This window comes from Ammospiza caudacuta, chromosome 13 (assembly GCF_027887145.1).
Source record: "Ammospiza caudacuta isolate bAmmCau1 chromosome 13, bAmmCau1.pri, whole genome shotgun sequence".
Lineage (NCBI taxonomy): Eukaryota > Metazoa > Chordata > Aves > Passeriformes > Passerellidae > Ammospiza > Ammospiza caudacuta.
This window is the reverse complement of record NC_080605.1, coordinates 8,990,411-9,006,473: the sequence shown is the minus strand read 5'-3', so window position 1 is coordinate 9,006,473 and position 16,063 is coordinate 8,990,411. Positions and strand designations below refer to the sequence as shown.

Genomic DNA, 16,063 nt, shown 5'->3' with positions numbered 1-16,063 from the left:
ATAGATTGTGGACATCTTAACAAGTTCCAGGACCAGCATCATTGTACTGTAAGAACAAGCAGAAGCAGATTTGGGAACCTTATTAATAAAAACATTTTCATAATTACAATGCTGGGATTTTGTTATCACAACAAGTTCACACAGCATGTTACAAAAGAGAGCAAAATTCCAATTATTCTGAACTGTCAATGTCCCCTTGACAGTTTATGGTTTAATAAACACCCACCAAAAAGAACAGTATTTACTGTCATTTCAATATGAAATGAAAAGCTGAACACTGCAATGGAACAAAAAATGATGAGTTTGAATTTATTTAGCAAATCGGTAACTTTTTTTTTCCATAGCACACACAGAGCACAACTACATTTTACAGATGTATATAACCCCTGTTTGCTGCATTTATACACTCATTTCTGCCTGTGCCATAACTACTCAAAGCACTATAATTAAGAGCATGTAATTCTGAGAAGAAAGAGATACACTAAGTGCTGAATTACAGATCTGGCTCATGACCCTCCCAAAGCAGACAAGCAGAACAGGCCTGCTTTGCCATACGATCTGGTTCACTACTGTCCAAAATAAACAGGATGACATTTACAAACATTAAACCAAAAATACCACAGGACTAATTTCAAAAAATACTAGAGATGACTTTAGATATATAAAAAACCCCAAAACCCAACAAAAACAGAATCCAAACCACACAGCAATGATGTCAGTTCCATGTAATATTTAACCACTGAGGAAACAAACTGCAGTAAATAAAATTTAATTTTAATTTAATTCTAGATCTGACAAAAAATAAAAGGTTTTAAGATCTTCTAAACAGCCAGCAGTGCAGGAGAAATTCAGTTTGCCTGTTACCCCTTCCTGAGGCAGCTGCTAAAGACTGAAGCAGGCAGCAGGCAAGAGTTCCTCCCCTCAGTGCTTTTGTGCAGTCTCAGTGTGCAGAAAGGAGGGGATTCTGTCAGGAGGCTGAGCTGTGGAACGTTCATTACAGATCAGCACTCTGCATGGGCAGCTCTCACACAGCCAGCCTCCTCCTCCTCCTCCATGTGCACACCCACAGCCCTGCCAGGACAGGGAAAGCATCCCACAGAGTGCATTCTGAATGAGGAGACTCAGTCACAGCTGCAGGTCACACAAGTGAATCACCTACCAGTGTAAATAAATGTGTCACTGTAGCAGTTTGGGAATTCCTTTGGTTTTGGGGGGATTTGGGGTTTTTTCAGTTATGGGTTTGGGTTCTTTTCTTTTTGTGGTTTTGGGTTTTGTTTGATGGTGGTAATTTTGTTCTCCTCTGGATTGTTTTTACCACAAGAAACTCCCTGCACTTGAGAATAATTTTATATGCTTCAGAGACAATGCAGCCCAACTGTTTCAGTATTTTGCTTATGGTAGTAATAGGGTAACTTAATTAGGTAAACATCAAACATTCTTTGTTCTTGCTTGCTAAATTATTCTCAAGTGCATGCTTTAAAACATTACACTTTTTAAATGCATGTTTGTGTTTTTAGATACACAGTTTTACTTGGTCCTTTGAATCCCATAAAGATTTGAGCTATCCATGTTCCATTGAGTTTTATGGAAGAGGCTGGTTTGTAAACTAAATGAAGGCAAACAGATGCAATAGTCTAAATCTGTAGTACCTCTTCATTTACTAGACATGGACCAATAGCTATTTTATTATACTAATAATCAAATGCTTGAGCTCTCCAAAGTTATTAGGGGAACACACCTCAACAAAAGAATCCTTGGTAAGGCAGGCCCTGCAGGTATTTACATATAAAACCAGCCAGAATATATTATAAGCAGATATGGTCATTTATCTGTCTGGCTGTTAACCTTTGCCTTCTAAGATGTGAAACTAAATGCTAATGTTTAGGAACACTATCACTGAATGTGATGCTGATTTCATTATTTTTGCTGGGGTTGAAAGGAGGTTAAACAATATCCTACATTGCTTTGTTCATTTTTTGATGCAGTTTTTTTCCCTGCATTAAACCCAGATGACAGTCAGCTTTCCTCACTCAAAACAGGAAGCACAGAGCAGATTTCCTACTTACCTCACTTGTGTAGCAACACTTAAAAAACCCAACCCCTTGAGAGCTCCAGGCAGAGGTCTGCAACTTAGTATCTTTTATATACAGTGAAAAAGTGCCTTTAAACAAAACACTAGAGTGGTATAGTATATCATCAGGCACTGTGTATCCTAGCAAATGTAAAAAAACAGGTGGGAAATCCAACCTTCTTGGTTCTCCCAAAGAAAACTGGGAAAGCCTATGAAATAGAAGCCTTAAAGCAGTGGTAGATTTATTCAAAGAAAGAAACAAGACTCACTTTCTTCATAGTGATCTCAAGACAAGTAGTTTTAAATAATTTTTAACTGCAGGGCTAGAAAAGGATAACAAAGGTAACATTACTGTTTCTGAAAGTCCTTGCACAAGGTCACAGCCTTTTTGGTTTTTTTTGTGCAAGGCCAGAGATTGCATCCACTCAAGGGTTTTACAAATCTATCTCTGATTGTACTTGTCTAACAAAGCCCATTCCTCTCCTGGGTGAAGCTGTTTGAAGTTTGTTTCTCTCTGGTGCAAGAAGGGCTGTGAGGGAAGTTCTGCCAGCACAGCTGTCCTGGTGAGGAATCCATCTGTGCTCAAACAGCTGCACCTGAACAAGGCTTCAGCAAAGGCAGAAGTGAACTGTCCAAGCTTCTGAAACTGCAAAGCAGTGGTAAAACAGGAAGGAGTGCTCCACATGAAGGTGAGAAACAGAGCTTCACACTTACCTCACCAGCACCACTATAAATAAATGGCACAATTACATCTTCCCTTTTCAGAAACAGAAAAAACACACAACAGAGAAGATCATACATTTCCTGTGTGATACAAAATATCAATACCCAGGAGATTTTAAAAGCAATGAGCTTCTTGGAAGAAAGTTCTCTGTCATTCTTCAGAGGAGAGTGGTTTGTGGGTTTTTTTTCTTTTTTTTTTTAATACAAGTAAATGACAAATGTAAACCAACATACTTTAACACATGATATAGATGAGGGGTAAATACAGACAACAGCTGAAAGATGTCTGATCAAGGAGTTCTGGTTTGGTACCAAGAGGATGATTTCATTCTGGGAATGCGGAGCAATGCCTGCCCACTCTTCACTCAACCACTGAAGGATTCCCAAGCTGGATCCCACAGGATCCCCAGTGAAATGGCCAAACCTGGGCAGCTCCAATTGCCACACTGCCACATCAGGTGGGACAGCACAGTTACTGGCACAGCACAGCCCAGCCTGCTGCTCTCCCACAGCCTGGTCTGCTCAATCTCTCACTCTGCACCTTTCCCCAACATGAACAAGTGAAAGCTATTTCAGGCACTGTTTGCTTGCAAGTCAAGCTGCAGCAGTTCCTTTTGAATGTTCCAGTACATTGGGTACATTTTTCTACACGTTCAGTACATCAGTAGGCACATACAGTACTGTTCTCCTGCAATGTTAATGGAATCCTTAACTTAAGCCCCAAAGCCTAATAAGGAGCTTTTAGAAGAAAAAAAACTTAAGTCTTTAAGGTGTAATATTAGAAAATCAGCCTGCTCAACAGTGAAACTCAGAAAACAGCAGTCTGTGTCTGCTGCACCTCCAGACCACCTCCCTCTGACTGCCACCAGACTGCCAACGTGGATTCACCTGACTGCGAGTAACTTGAAGGATTTATTCACACAAAAGGACACTACAGAGCTCTACAGAAAAGCTGTAGTTCTAATCTGATTATTTCTTATTCTGAGAAAGAGGAAAACCAACCAAAGGAGAATTTAAAATCCAGTATGCAACAGGTGGGCTTGATTTTAGTTATAAAAAAACTGGAAAAAGCAGTTGGCTACAAAGGACTCTTGCTACCAACTGCTCTGAAGTTCATCTTTAAACTATACACTTGCTTGTTGAACAGTAACCACACAGTATTCTTGCTAATTCTAGATTACATTTTCCTTTGCTGGTGAAAAATAAAATCTCTTAGCAAATATTTCGCACTGGCTAATTTAATACATTTTTAAATATGAAATTTATAAGTTAGCCTCTAAGATGAATTAATAACTTAATCATGCCCTCAAAAATGTGTGACAGCCACAAACACCAGAATTAAAAAGTTTTTTAGAGGCTCTCTCATATGACTCTCCCTGTCTTTACTCTTTATGAGGTCTAAGCACAAGACAGGAAATTTGACTTCAAGCTCAAGATGTGGTTTCCCTGTTACAAAGGATTGAGTCCTGCTCTGCTCTGGAAAAGTTACTTTCCATAATGCTGAGTATTCCACAGCCTCTAGTGGCTTCACTTCAAATAGCACATGTTGTTGAGTCACATTTTAAGTTGTTTTTAGGACATTCTATTTTAGGTGTATCCTACTGAGAGTAGCTGCATAGCCATGGGCAAAATTAACTGTTAGACGGCATCAAAAAAATAACTGATAGCTTTTAATTTACAGTATTCACCTACTGCTGTAAGGAGAAATTTTATTCAATAACATGACTTAAAGAAAACGTGACTAAAATTCATTATTCCAGATTTTCTACACTGAATGCAATAAGCATAAAATATGTGTAATGGAAACAAAAATGCTGCAGTGATGTTTGGCAGTTACTTGTCTACTACCCATTCATTATGCCTCCAGGTGCAAGGATGGAGGAATGGACTAATACAAATTTAAAAGACTAAACAGTAGATACATAAAGAGCCCAATATCAAAAACAGTCCTAAGGAATGTCATCCAAAAAATCTCCTTTGAAACCTGCCAGCTTAGGTGTTCTTGCATAAATATACTTTTGATATAGGAAAACAATGCAAAAACAAGTCCATTGCTATCCTCTAGTAACTTGCATGTATCACTCCAAGTTTCCTCTTGACTTTTAGCAGCAAACATGGTTATGAAGGAACGTATTGCTACCACAGGTAACACTGGATAATTAAATCTTTACATCTGTCTTAAAAAGCAAAAAAATCAAGACTTTGCATTAAACTTCCTACAGAATTTTACTTCAAAGTGCTAAAATAACTGGAGATGAAATCCATTCCCTACGAAAATAGAAAGCAGCAGCGAAAGGAAAGAATAAAGGCTGTACAACAGCACTAAACATCCATTCTCTCCTAAGTAACACCACTGAATACCAAGGAAAATCAATAAATACCTACCATTGTTTCATAGAAGCAAAAATTCTCTGTATTGGCTGAACAGTGAAAACAATCAATACATTCTGCAAAGAAAAAATGCAATTAGGAAAAGAAGAAGTAATTACCTGTGGCCTCGAATATCAGACTGATCACAGACTCCTCCTAAAGCAATCCTGTGGAATTCTCGACCCAGAGTCTTTGCAATTGATCTTCCAACACTGGTTTTACCAACTCCTGGGGGCCCCACAAAACAAAGAATGGGTCCCTTGAGGTTGTTTTTCAGCTGTCGCACAGCCAAGTACTCCAACACTCTCTTCTTCAGTTTCTCCATGGCGTAATGGTCGTTGTCCAGGACGATGCGAGCGGCGCGGATCTCCAGGCGGTCTGGGACGGACACAGCACAGGGATCAATCAGCACGTCTGCCTTGGAAATGGGGACAACTGATCCTACAGAGGAACAGATCCCCTCAGCAGGGCAACCCCCCAGCTCACACACGGTGCTTCTCTAAAACAAGGTACTAAAGTCTTCTTTAATCTCCTTTTTAGCTAGATTATAGTACTGAAAATGACACAGTACTGATAATTATTTTAGCCTTGGATGTCATTATCATGATTTTCTATTTCTGTATTCATGTGTGTTTTTATTCACTGTTGCTACAGAGTTCAAAGTAGCAATCACATGGGTCACACTCACCAACATTGCTTAAAGTAAAAACACCAATCTTCACATGACACAGCATAATTTTAAAAGATCAAAGAGCAACTTCCACCAAAAAAACATTCTGCTAGGACATGGCTGTCAAGAAACATTTTACTTGTTTGGGGATTCTTTGAATAATACTGCAAAGTACATGTAGGCAGATCTTTTTATAATTTCATGATTAAAGAAAATATTTACAAAATTTGTAAACACTCAGGGCTCTATTTCAAACCAGCAACAATTCATCACTACAAGTACCACCAGAAGGGTAGAGATGGACATGCAGATGTGCTAAGTCCACCTTGTGCAAAGTAATTTTGCCCATTTAATCTACTTGTGCTGGTCAGATGTCTGTTGGTCATGTTTGGTTTCCTACTCTTCCTTCACTCTCCATTTTTGCACACTGTATCTGTATTAACAGTATCACCCTCTACTCACAACTCCAAAAATTATGGTATGAAGCAGACACTGTTTTTTACTACTCCCCAAGCTGTAATTATTAAAATTAACTACAGTTGTGCTTTTTTATCCTTTGGTTTCTTACCACACTTGCTTAAGATAAACCAGAATCTTCTTCAGAAAGACCAACGTTACAGAAATTCCCAAAGGGGCTTTTTGTCTGACATATAAAAAATAATTAGATGCTCATTTCTTTGATACATACTGGCACAAACTGTAATTAGTAACACCTTCATTTTTTAATGAAACTATTCTTAACACTGTTTAAATCAACATTCTTAGATATACAACTGAACTACACAGGCTACTCAGTGTACAGCCCTCAGTGAAGTCTAATGGTTTACCTGGCTTACAGTAACTTACCAACAATGTTTTCACAAGACTGAACTAATTCACGGTGTTTACACGATATTTACTTGTCCTAAAACGTTAGTGCACAAGAATCACCACTAAGAGAAGGGTTTACCTTTTGTACTCTTGTTCCATGGCAATTCTACCATCAGTTCCAAGTAATTTCTTGTCAAAGCATATTCTGGCATTGACTGAGGCATCTTCTTTAATCTGGAAATGTAAGTACAGAATTCAAAAGGCCAACCAGAAATTAAATGCAAAGGAAGCCTATACTGCACTGCAAGGCAGCAATTGCCGCCTGAGGTTTAAAATCACTTCAAGAACACAACCAACACAAACATATACCAAACAGGAAAAAGTCTGCAGGATTTGTTCTAAATTTTAAAGAAACCACCATTTAAAAGCCTCCTACCTTTTGATTTCTTTAAGACAAACTTTAAGAGCTTGTTCTGACATACTGGATGTTCTAATCTTTTTTTCTAGCATGACAACATCATCATGATCTTCTTCTTCCTCCTCATCTTCTGTAATGCTTCCATGACTGATTCTTCTATTAGGACGAATAGCTACAACCTGTGCAATGGAAACAGAGCCACAGAATTGCACCAGTCTTGGGTTTTAAATAAGCTATGGACTTTGGCTCTGAATGAAAATCATGGCAAAAACAGGTAAGGTGCACAGAAGAATTCAGAAATCCAGAAAGTTTTAACTCCAGAAATTAACTTCAAAAAGTGTTATTGGTGCTACTTTAAAAAGTTACAGTTCTTTATAAATTTTCTAAGTAAATTTATTGTAGAGCCTAAACTCTCAAACAGCACAAAACAAGAACAAAACTGAAAGGAGCTATTTTGATATTTCAAGCACTGCAGCCCATCATATTAAGCAGAAAAATGGGTAAATCTCTCTTGCTCCATTTTATAACACCCATTCTTTATCTGTAGTTCAAAAGCTGCCACTCATCTGCAATGCCCTCAGTAAACAATACACCTTTCACTGCACAGGCCAGAACTCACTGGCTGCATACCATGCACATGAACTGAGGAATCTGAGCATTGATTTAATGTCACAAAGTGCTCAGATTAAAATGAAAATTAAATTAAAAAAACATTAAAATAAAGCCTAGGCAGTTTTAAACAAATATTCTGTATTTTGTGTATCGACATAGCCAAAGTTGCCAGCTGTGGCTACACATTAAAAATACACAGATTAAAATCATGCATTCATTAGCCTGTTTAAAAGTGCATCTTAGTACTTATTTAGAATGTTTAAGTATTCCACATTTAAAGCTCCATACCCTTTTATCATCATCCTGTTTGGACTTTCTTGTTTTCTGAAGCAGCTTCAGGCCTTCAATCTGTCTAACAAGCAATGGTATGGTCATCTTGAACCGCTCTTCCAGCCTAACAGCATCTAAAATCTGAGAGCAGGGAATTGTAAGCAGCCAACAAGTTCACAGTGATGGATCCTCACTCTGGGGAAAGGGAGGTACTGCTACTGTCTTTTGGCCAGAGGTACAGAAAAGATGGATGGAGGAAAACAGGTAGCAAGAAAAGCAAGGAGAATACAGCACACAAAATCTAGCCCTCGAGGGTATGGATGCCTGAACTACAAAGTACTTCAAACTAGAGAAAATTCTCTTACGCTGCCTAGTTTTAAAACATCTTAATATTTCAGTTGCATTTTCTGTGGCAAACATCTATCAATGTTCTATTTTTCAATTACTGGCCCTCAGCAAAGAGATGGCCCTGTTAAAAAAGTTACAGCATCATCTCCTTGGGTAACCCAGGGGAAAAAAATCACCTTGTGCCTTAAGGTTTTCATTCAGAGATTTTTTTGTTTATTTTGTCTTTTTAATATTTTGTACACAATTTCATTTTCATATTAAATGAAGTTAATGCGTGGAAATGGGTAGAATTCTGCTCCTCTGTATTTCCACAGCTTCCACCAGCTGCTCTTTTCTTTAGAACTTCTAAAAATTAAAAAGTGACACACCAATACCTAACATACCTTCCTCCAGCAGGATATTCAGCTATAGTACACACCTTCCCTTCACATTATACTGCATTAATTTCTACTTGTGGTGCTTTGAAAAAACCTAAAACACTTTCAATTCCAGGTCCAGCATAAGTAGTTATAGAAGAAAAGGAACAACTTCGAAAACACAGCAAGCAAATACAGAAATCAGATGAATAAGCACCAAGCCATAAAGATAATTTTTGCACAGATTTATTTTGATATATGATATAAATTTAACCACTGTCTCAGTGTTTAAAGAAACCCAGACTTCAAGATGTTTTTTAAAATATTTAAATCTAATACTAAAAGTATTTTAATTCTGAAGTTATTAGTATTAAGATACGTATACTGATCAGTCAGCTGGGATAAATAAGAAAAGTTTCAACACAACCTGAAGAAAGATTTATCACCTTTACTATGAGAACTTCATGCTCTACTTAATTAAGTTTAATAAAGTGAACAATTTCCAAGATTTCCCAACTAGATCTATTTACCTTAAGAGAGCTCTCCCACATGCATATAAACACTTTAACAACACCATCCAACCATTTTGCAAGCACTCATGCTCAGCTGTAACACAAAACCCCGCTGGCATAATGTTATCACTGTACAGTCACAAGTGTAAGCAATTCCAAAATTACCTAAAAGTGAGTGACTCTAAAAGGCAGCACACCTAACTAGCAGTGAAAGTGCTGAAGCAGAAGACAATACCTGCAGCTTCTCCTGGTTGGTAGTTCGGATGATGGAGGTCAGGATATCTGGCAGAGCTTCCCTGGGCAGATTGTCCAGGAGGCGCCGGAGCTTTGCCACTGCAGGCACGGACATGTCCAGCATCTCAACCAGCTACAACACACAAGGAACAACACTGATGGCTGCTGGGCTCCTTCTGGGACGATCTCAGTGCCTCTCTGACCTAAACACAACTGCGTCTTTCAGCGTGAAGCATGTCCAGGTAGTTTGCCAAAAAGCTACTGAAAGAAGTTCACCAAAGGTTCACAGATGAGGCACTAACTCAGCATAGAGTGCCAAGACTTTGAGCTTTCTGCTTGTTTCAGAAGTTCAAAAGTATCATTGTTGTTTGCAGCATTTTTTTCAATATATAGATCTCCTATTTCCCCCACATACCCAGATTAAAAACTTCCCCGTCACTCTTTTTCAATACATCCTTTAAATTCTGATTCACTATACTTCTATCATATATATTTTCTTATCTCTCTGTAAAAATTGATCAAATCTTTTACTAGAATGTATCTATAGTGTTGCTATATATGAAACACCAACTTATCATAGCACCAACACAAGCAGTTGCACAAGATTCAGCTGCAATGAGCTGGGCAGACACCCTGGAACTTGGCACAGAAACCTCAACCTGTAACAGCAGCATTTATTTTGTAGCAGAAATACTGAAACTCTACTAGTTGTTGAAAAATATAGGAACTGGAGAAACAGAAGGGCAGATAGGAAAGAAATAAAGAGCCCAAGTACACCCACAGGTTATGTGACACATAAGAATAAAACAAATTACCTGTACTGCATACTTGTAGAATTGCTCTGACAGCTCTCCAAGCTCCTCCTCAGATTTATGGCCATTAGTGAACTGCTCCAGTCGATCCAACTGCTGCACCTCAGCAACGGGATAGGGCTTCTCCTTCAGCAGCTGCAGGACCTGGAACCGGCACAGGCCTGTCACCAGCAACGTGTAATGGGGCTTGGGCCAGTTGCTACCAACCACCTGAACTGCCAGGGCAGCAGTGCCAATCCTAGAAACAGATCAGATCTTGTATTATCTGCCACCTTCCATAGAACATTTTGAGTGCTCCCTATCAGAAGCAACCAAGCTGTAGTTTGCAAGACCCTGATGGGTCATAGTTCCTATTGTGAAATAAAATCAAATTATCCAATTCCCTTTGTAACACAGACTACAAAACCAAACCCTAAAACCTGAACTCAAATGAGTTAAAAACAAAATAAGGTACTGTAATATCAGTTACACAATTTAGAAACATATGTAAGTTTTTCATAACGGATCTGGCTGTGGAGAGGCACACTGACATTTCTGCTGAAGCAATATACACTGGGAAATGGGAGTGTCTGTAAATGACAGCTCTTCCCAGCCTTGAACTGAATCAATATTTTAGATCATCGGACCTATTGAAGCAGATTTACAACAGAAGTTATCTTCTTGCAACATCTGCCTAAGTCCATGATACGATAAAGTTCGGAGAGTAAGGGTTACATCATGTTAGTTTCACCAGACAGAAATATAATTGTTTTTATTTTATGTGAACTAAGCCAACAGCTGTGTTACCTATTAGGTGAAAAATCCTATGGTTAACAACTGCGACAGCCCTAGAGCTGCGTTCTTTCGTCTTATTTTGCCCGGCCACCTCAGCCTCTTTTCAAAGTTCCCCTCCGGCCAGCCCGTCCCCGGCACCTCGCCCGCTGGGTCGGTTTGTGACCGGGTTTCGGGGAGGGCAGAGGCGTCTCCCGGGGCCGGCGGAGCGGGGCGGCCCCGCGGGAGGACCCCACGGCGAGCCCCGGCCGGGGAGGCCGGGCCGGGCTCCGGGGTCCCGCAGGCCGCGAGGGCGGCAGGAGAGCCGGATCGAGGCGCACCTGTGCAGGTTGGGCAGGTCGTCGCAGTCGGACGTGGGGTCGCTGGTGTTGGGGATGACGCCGATGATGGTGCTCCGGAGAGAGGTGCCCTTCAGCAGCCGGCTGCGCACCAGCTGCATGTTGCGCGGCGAGTCCACGCTGGTGCGCATGGTGGAGCCGGGCAGCAGCACGCTCTCGTGCGTGAGCAGCAGCGGCAGCCGGCTGGGGATCTGGATAGCGCTGCCCGCCGCCATGGCTGCTCGCCACTCTCACCCTGCCTGCGCCCCTCACGCCGGCCCCGCCGCCATGGCAGTCCGGCCCGTCACGCGCCGCGGCCCCGCCCCCTACGGGCGCCGGCAGGGACCGGCCGCTCCCGCCCCGCCCGCTGCGCCCTCTGGTGGCGGCGGCCGTGCTGCCCCCGGCCCGGGCCTGGCCTCGAATCGCCCCCATCGCTCCAGAATCGGTCCGGCCGCTCCCGAGGCGCTCCCGCCGCTCCTACTGCCGCTCTCGGGGCCTCTCGGGTCCGGTGTCCTTGCAAACAGCGAACCGAACAGGTGCCCTTCAGTCCCGCCGAGGCCGCTGGGCCGCCGGCAGGTGTCAGGCTGGCACTGGCAATGGCTGTGGGCTGAGCGCTCTGAGGAGTGCTAAGGGCTCCGACACTGGAGAGGGAGCGTGTGACAAATCGGTTTTTAAGTGGGACGGCTACGAGGTGAAATCCCCCTTTTTGTCGGTTTTTACACACATCTGCTCTCCTGCATCCGCGCTCCGGGTCGAAGGGCTCAGCATCCTGGATCGGGCTGGAAGGAGCTCTGGAGATCACCCAGTCCCAGCCCCTGCCAAGGCAGGCTCACCTGGCGCAGCTGGCACAGGAACGCCCCCGGTGGGTTTGAGGTGCGCAGGTGAAAGGGCTCCAAGCACTGAGGCCCTATGGAGAGTTCAGACAAAAATGTAGGGTTTAGAAACTTTCCTTTTTGATTTTCCCCCCGTTGGTAAATGAGGTGCAATATCAAAATTGCATAACGCAGTGAACTAGGTTAGCCAATCTCTTGTTAATCACTGCCTTGCATGACTCCTGCTGAACAAAGGTAATCCTGTACAGAGGGGAAATCACAGCAGCAGCAAACTGACAATTTGAAATGCAAAAGGATAGCTGCAGTTAAAACCTTGCTTATAATCATGGGGTTTATTAAAACCTTCATCTGTTGGTTCACTGGAAAATACACAGTAATATGGAAATACCACCAATATATTTAAATGCAAGAAGTTATTACAGCTGAGAAAAATATCTTCTAAAGCTACCACCTCAGGTACCTTAGAAAGAAGCTGGAATTTAATGTACTATTCAACATGACATTTAGAAAACATTAATATAAAAGGGCGCATAACACATGCGGAAAGTGTTTTGTGAATTTCCCAATGTTACATATAATTACTCTGTAAACATATGTTCAACACTTACAAATGTTTAAGCATCTCTAACTATATTTGTTTGGAATACAAACACAAACTAAACCTAAAGGTTAAATATTTGCTCATCATGTTTATTGAGTCATTTTCTTAGTTTGAGTATTTTGATTAAAAAGAATCTACAAATGGTATCATGTTTATTCTGCAGACTACCGTTTTCTACTTCCTTCAGAGATGACTGTTGTCATTAACAATAGTTTCTTAATTAATTCTGGAGCTATATCAAAAAATCTCAATTATTATAATTAATTTTAAATTCCTTTCCGTTTCTCCTGAGCAACTCTTAAACCCAGGGCTGTGTTTTACTGTGTGTACTAAGCAATACTACAGGGTCACATCCTGATTATGATGTCAAGATAGTACTGGATCCCCCAAATTGTATTTTGCTTAAATACAAATAGATCACATTTGAGCAACAACCTTTCAGAATGTTTTTCTAGGCTAGCTGAACATTTCTTGACACCTGAAGCAGTGTAGCAGTAAGTATTAAGTTAAGCCTCCAACTTGGGGAATATAAGATTAAAAGGGACAATTGCCACAGGGTCTGACCTCCTCTAACTCTCACCAGCAACTTCTGCATCAAGTCCATGGTTTTTGACTTCCACAGTGTCTCAAAGGCATTCAGCCTTGGTTATGAGTGACTGCAAGAGAGCACCTGCCACCTCTATGGGTGTGCTGTTCAGTAGTTGATTACCTGGTTAAAATCTGCACCTTGCAAATTTTACTTGTACTCCTGGCTTCCAGAGACTGGCCTCTGTTGTACCCAACAGACTGAAGAGTTGCCTCCTATAATAAATATCATTCCTCAGTGACCACAACCAGTGCTCCATGATTGAGTCATGGCTTAACTTTGAGCTTCTCTTTCTCAGTTTTTAAATAAAGTCTCATCCTCCTTAAAATGTGGGTAGCCTATAACTGCAGCAATCATCTTGCAGATGTTATATAAATGCCATATAATACCCTCTTAGTGTTTGCATTCAATGTTCCCTGCCTGTGAAATCCTGTGTGAAGGTTGTTTGGCTGCAGCCCCATTTCACACAGCTCAGGTGGTCCTGCTTTGGTCTGGGTGCAGCACAAGCCTGGCTGAAGGAGATGGGTGACAGGGACCACTCTAGCAGATGCTGCAGGGCACCTGTGCTCCCCAGTTCATAAATCTGTGTCCTGCAGGGTCCCCTGCTTCCTCTCTCTGAAGCTGGGCTGACACAACAGCTGGAGCCCACAGAATTTTCATTGGTAGAACAGCTGGGCTCTGGTTTAGGTCCCAGTTAAGCATGTAACTAGTGGTATTCATTTCATGTGCTCCAGAGACTGACAGCACAGCCATGCTCTTCCTGAGCTCGTTGGAACACCATACTAAGGATTTTGCAAAAATGATCTTCTCAAGACCTAGTTCTTTAAAAAGGATTGCAATTCACAGATATCTATATTTTATGCCTGTAAAACTCATATACATTTTCCTCTCCCCCCAGCTCTGCATTATTTCTTCTGTTTACACAAACAGAAAAGAGAGCTCAGTATTTCCAAAAACCAAGACCAAGCTGCCTCACAGTGAAGACTTGAGCTTAATATGTCTGAGATTAAAGCTCAGTAATTTTCTCCTAAGATGTGCACACACTTCTCCTCTGCCCCCTCACTGGCACTCTTTAAAGCTCTCAAGCCCTCTGCAGCTATTTTATAAAACAAGATTCTCAGTCTGTCATCAGACTTTCCCTTTCTCATACTGCTTCTATTTCATTCTCACAAATTGTTTGATGCAGTGATGTTCTTTAGGAACTACTTCTCTCCAGTCTCAACTGCTATATCTATAAATCAAAGAGAAAAAAAAGTTTTCCCATTTTCTTTTCAAATTCTTTCTCTATACTGTGTGAAAACTTAAGAGCCTCTCTTAACAATTACATAATCTGGCTCTAAATCCAACAAAACAATATTTCTTAAAGATGCTGTGAAAATATGCTTTGAAGTGACTCTAGGTCTGTTTCTATACATCAGTTAATATGAGATATCCAATAAGAACTATACAAGCTTGGTGCAATATGAAGAATTAACTGTCAGGGTTTTGAAATGCTTGTTATGATAAAACATGCATTTTGTGAATTCTGAGGTGAGAGATTATATGGATGCATGGTCTGTGCACAGGTGGACTTCATAACTTCTCTGTTCATTAGAGTATTTTCCTCAATAATATTTCCTCCAACCCAGATGCTTCCTACCATCTTGGCCTGCATCCCAAATACCTCAAATATTTTTAAAATAACATAATTAGGAAGGAGGTTTATGTAAGGCTACTGAAAGGATGTAACTGAACTGCATTTTAAAGTGCATTTATTTTAATGTCCAGCTTTTCTAAGTGTAAGGTTGAAGTGGAATTTTTAAAATTTGGTTTTTAAATGTAGTCTTTGTTATTATTTGTACCCTCAATCATTCCTCCTTTGCACAAAAGAATTTGGTTTTTTCAGATCCTGATTGATTAAAAAGCTCCAGTTGGTTACGTAAGAACAGCACATGGAGCACACACCAGGAGCTGCTGGCAGCACTTTACTGACTAACAGAGTGAGAGACCTTTCAGGCATTGCTGGAGCTCTGTGGAGGATTCTTTATGGCAACTGTAAAATGTGTTTTAGGAGTAAGTGCTAACAGACCTCACCAGAGCAGCTGAACTTAAAGGCTTAATCTTTTATTCAAAGGTATGAGTGAACTCCAAGAAAGGGACAGGGGGAGGTACACAGGAAGAGGAATTCAAATTGCTGTTAAAAATTGAAATTTGAGCTAGAATAGCATGGGGCAGAGAGAGTTCTCACCTGCCTTGCCTAACCAGATTTTCACACCAGATATATCCATACCACAAAAAAATAAGGAATCAGAGGAACTTCTAAAGGACAGAAAATATCCATGGGAAATTAAAGCAATGCCATCAGTAGAGCTGTGCTGGTGAGGATACAGCTGAAGGAATTGAAAAGGAATTTCATTCACACTTAGTTTTGCTGCACACAATACCATACTACCCGGAATATATTTATTTTTTTCTCTTTAATCTGCATACTGCCAAATCAGCCTTTTTAGAGAACTGCTAGTAAGAGATAAAAATATGTTCCCTTAGTATAATGCAACTGAATGAAAGAGGTGAACACGCTACATTTGAGGCTCAGATATATTTGGTACGGTTTTGTAAGCCTAACCCTCCGGTTTTTTAACCTCATAAAGTGGAAAAAATTTTGCCACCAAAGATGAGAAATATGGAAAATAGTGGAGTTACTGCCACAGCTTATTGAAATAAATACTCTTCCAAGTCAAACTCAGTCATATTTGTAGTCAATATTTTC

The 16,063-nt window shown here is 40.7% G+C and overlaps 1 protein-coding gene across 1 annotated transcript in view; it reads right to left on the bottom strand.

Moving 5' to 3' along the window:
* The window catches only part of LONP2 (lon peptidase 2, peroxisomal), a 37,062-nt gene extending 25,490 nt beyond the window's left edge, over positions 1–11,572 (bottom strand). Inside the window, exons 1-7 of the mRNA XM_058813281.1 lie at positions 11,298–11,572; positions 10,210–10,444; positions 9,396–9,527; positions 7,963–8,085; positions 7,081–7,241; positions 6,784–6,878; positions 5,284–5,542 (exon numbers count right to left, since the gene is read on the bottom strand). Coding sequence (XP_058669264.1) covers positions 5,284–5,542; positions 6,784–6,878; positions 7,081–7,241; positions 7,963–8,085; positions 9,396–9,527; positions 10,210–10,444; positions 11,298–11,530 — 1,238 coding nt within the window. The 5' untranslated portion in view covers positions 11,531–11,572. The remainder of the gene's footprint in view (positions 1–5,283; positions 5,543–6,783; positions 6,879–7,080; positions 7,242–7,962; positions 8,086–9,395; positions 9,528–10,209; positions 10,445–11,297) is intronic.
* Between the last annotated feature and the right edge of the window lie 4,491 nt (positions 11,573–16,063).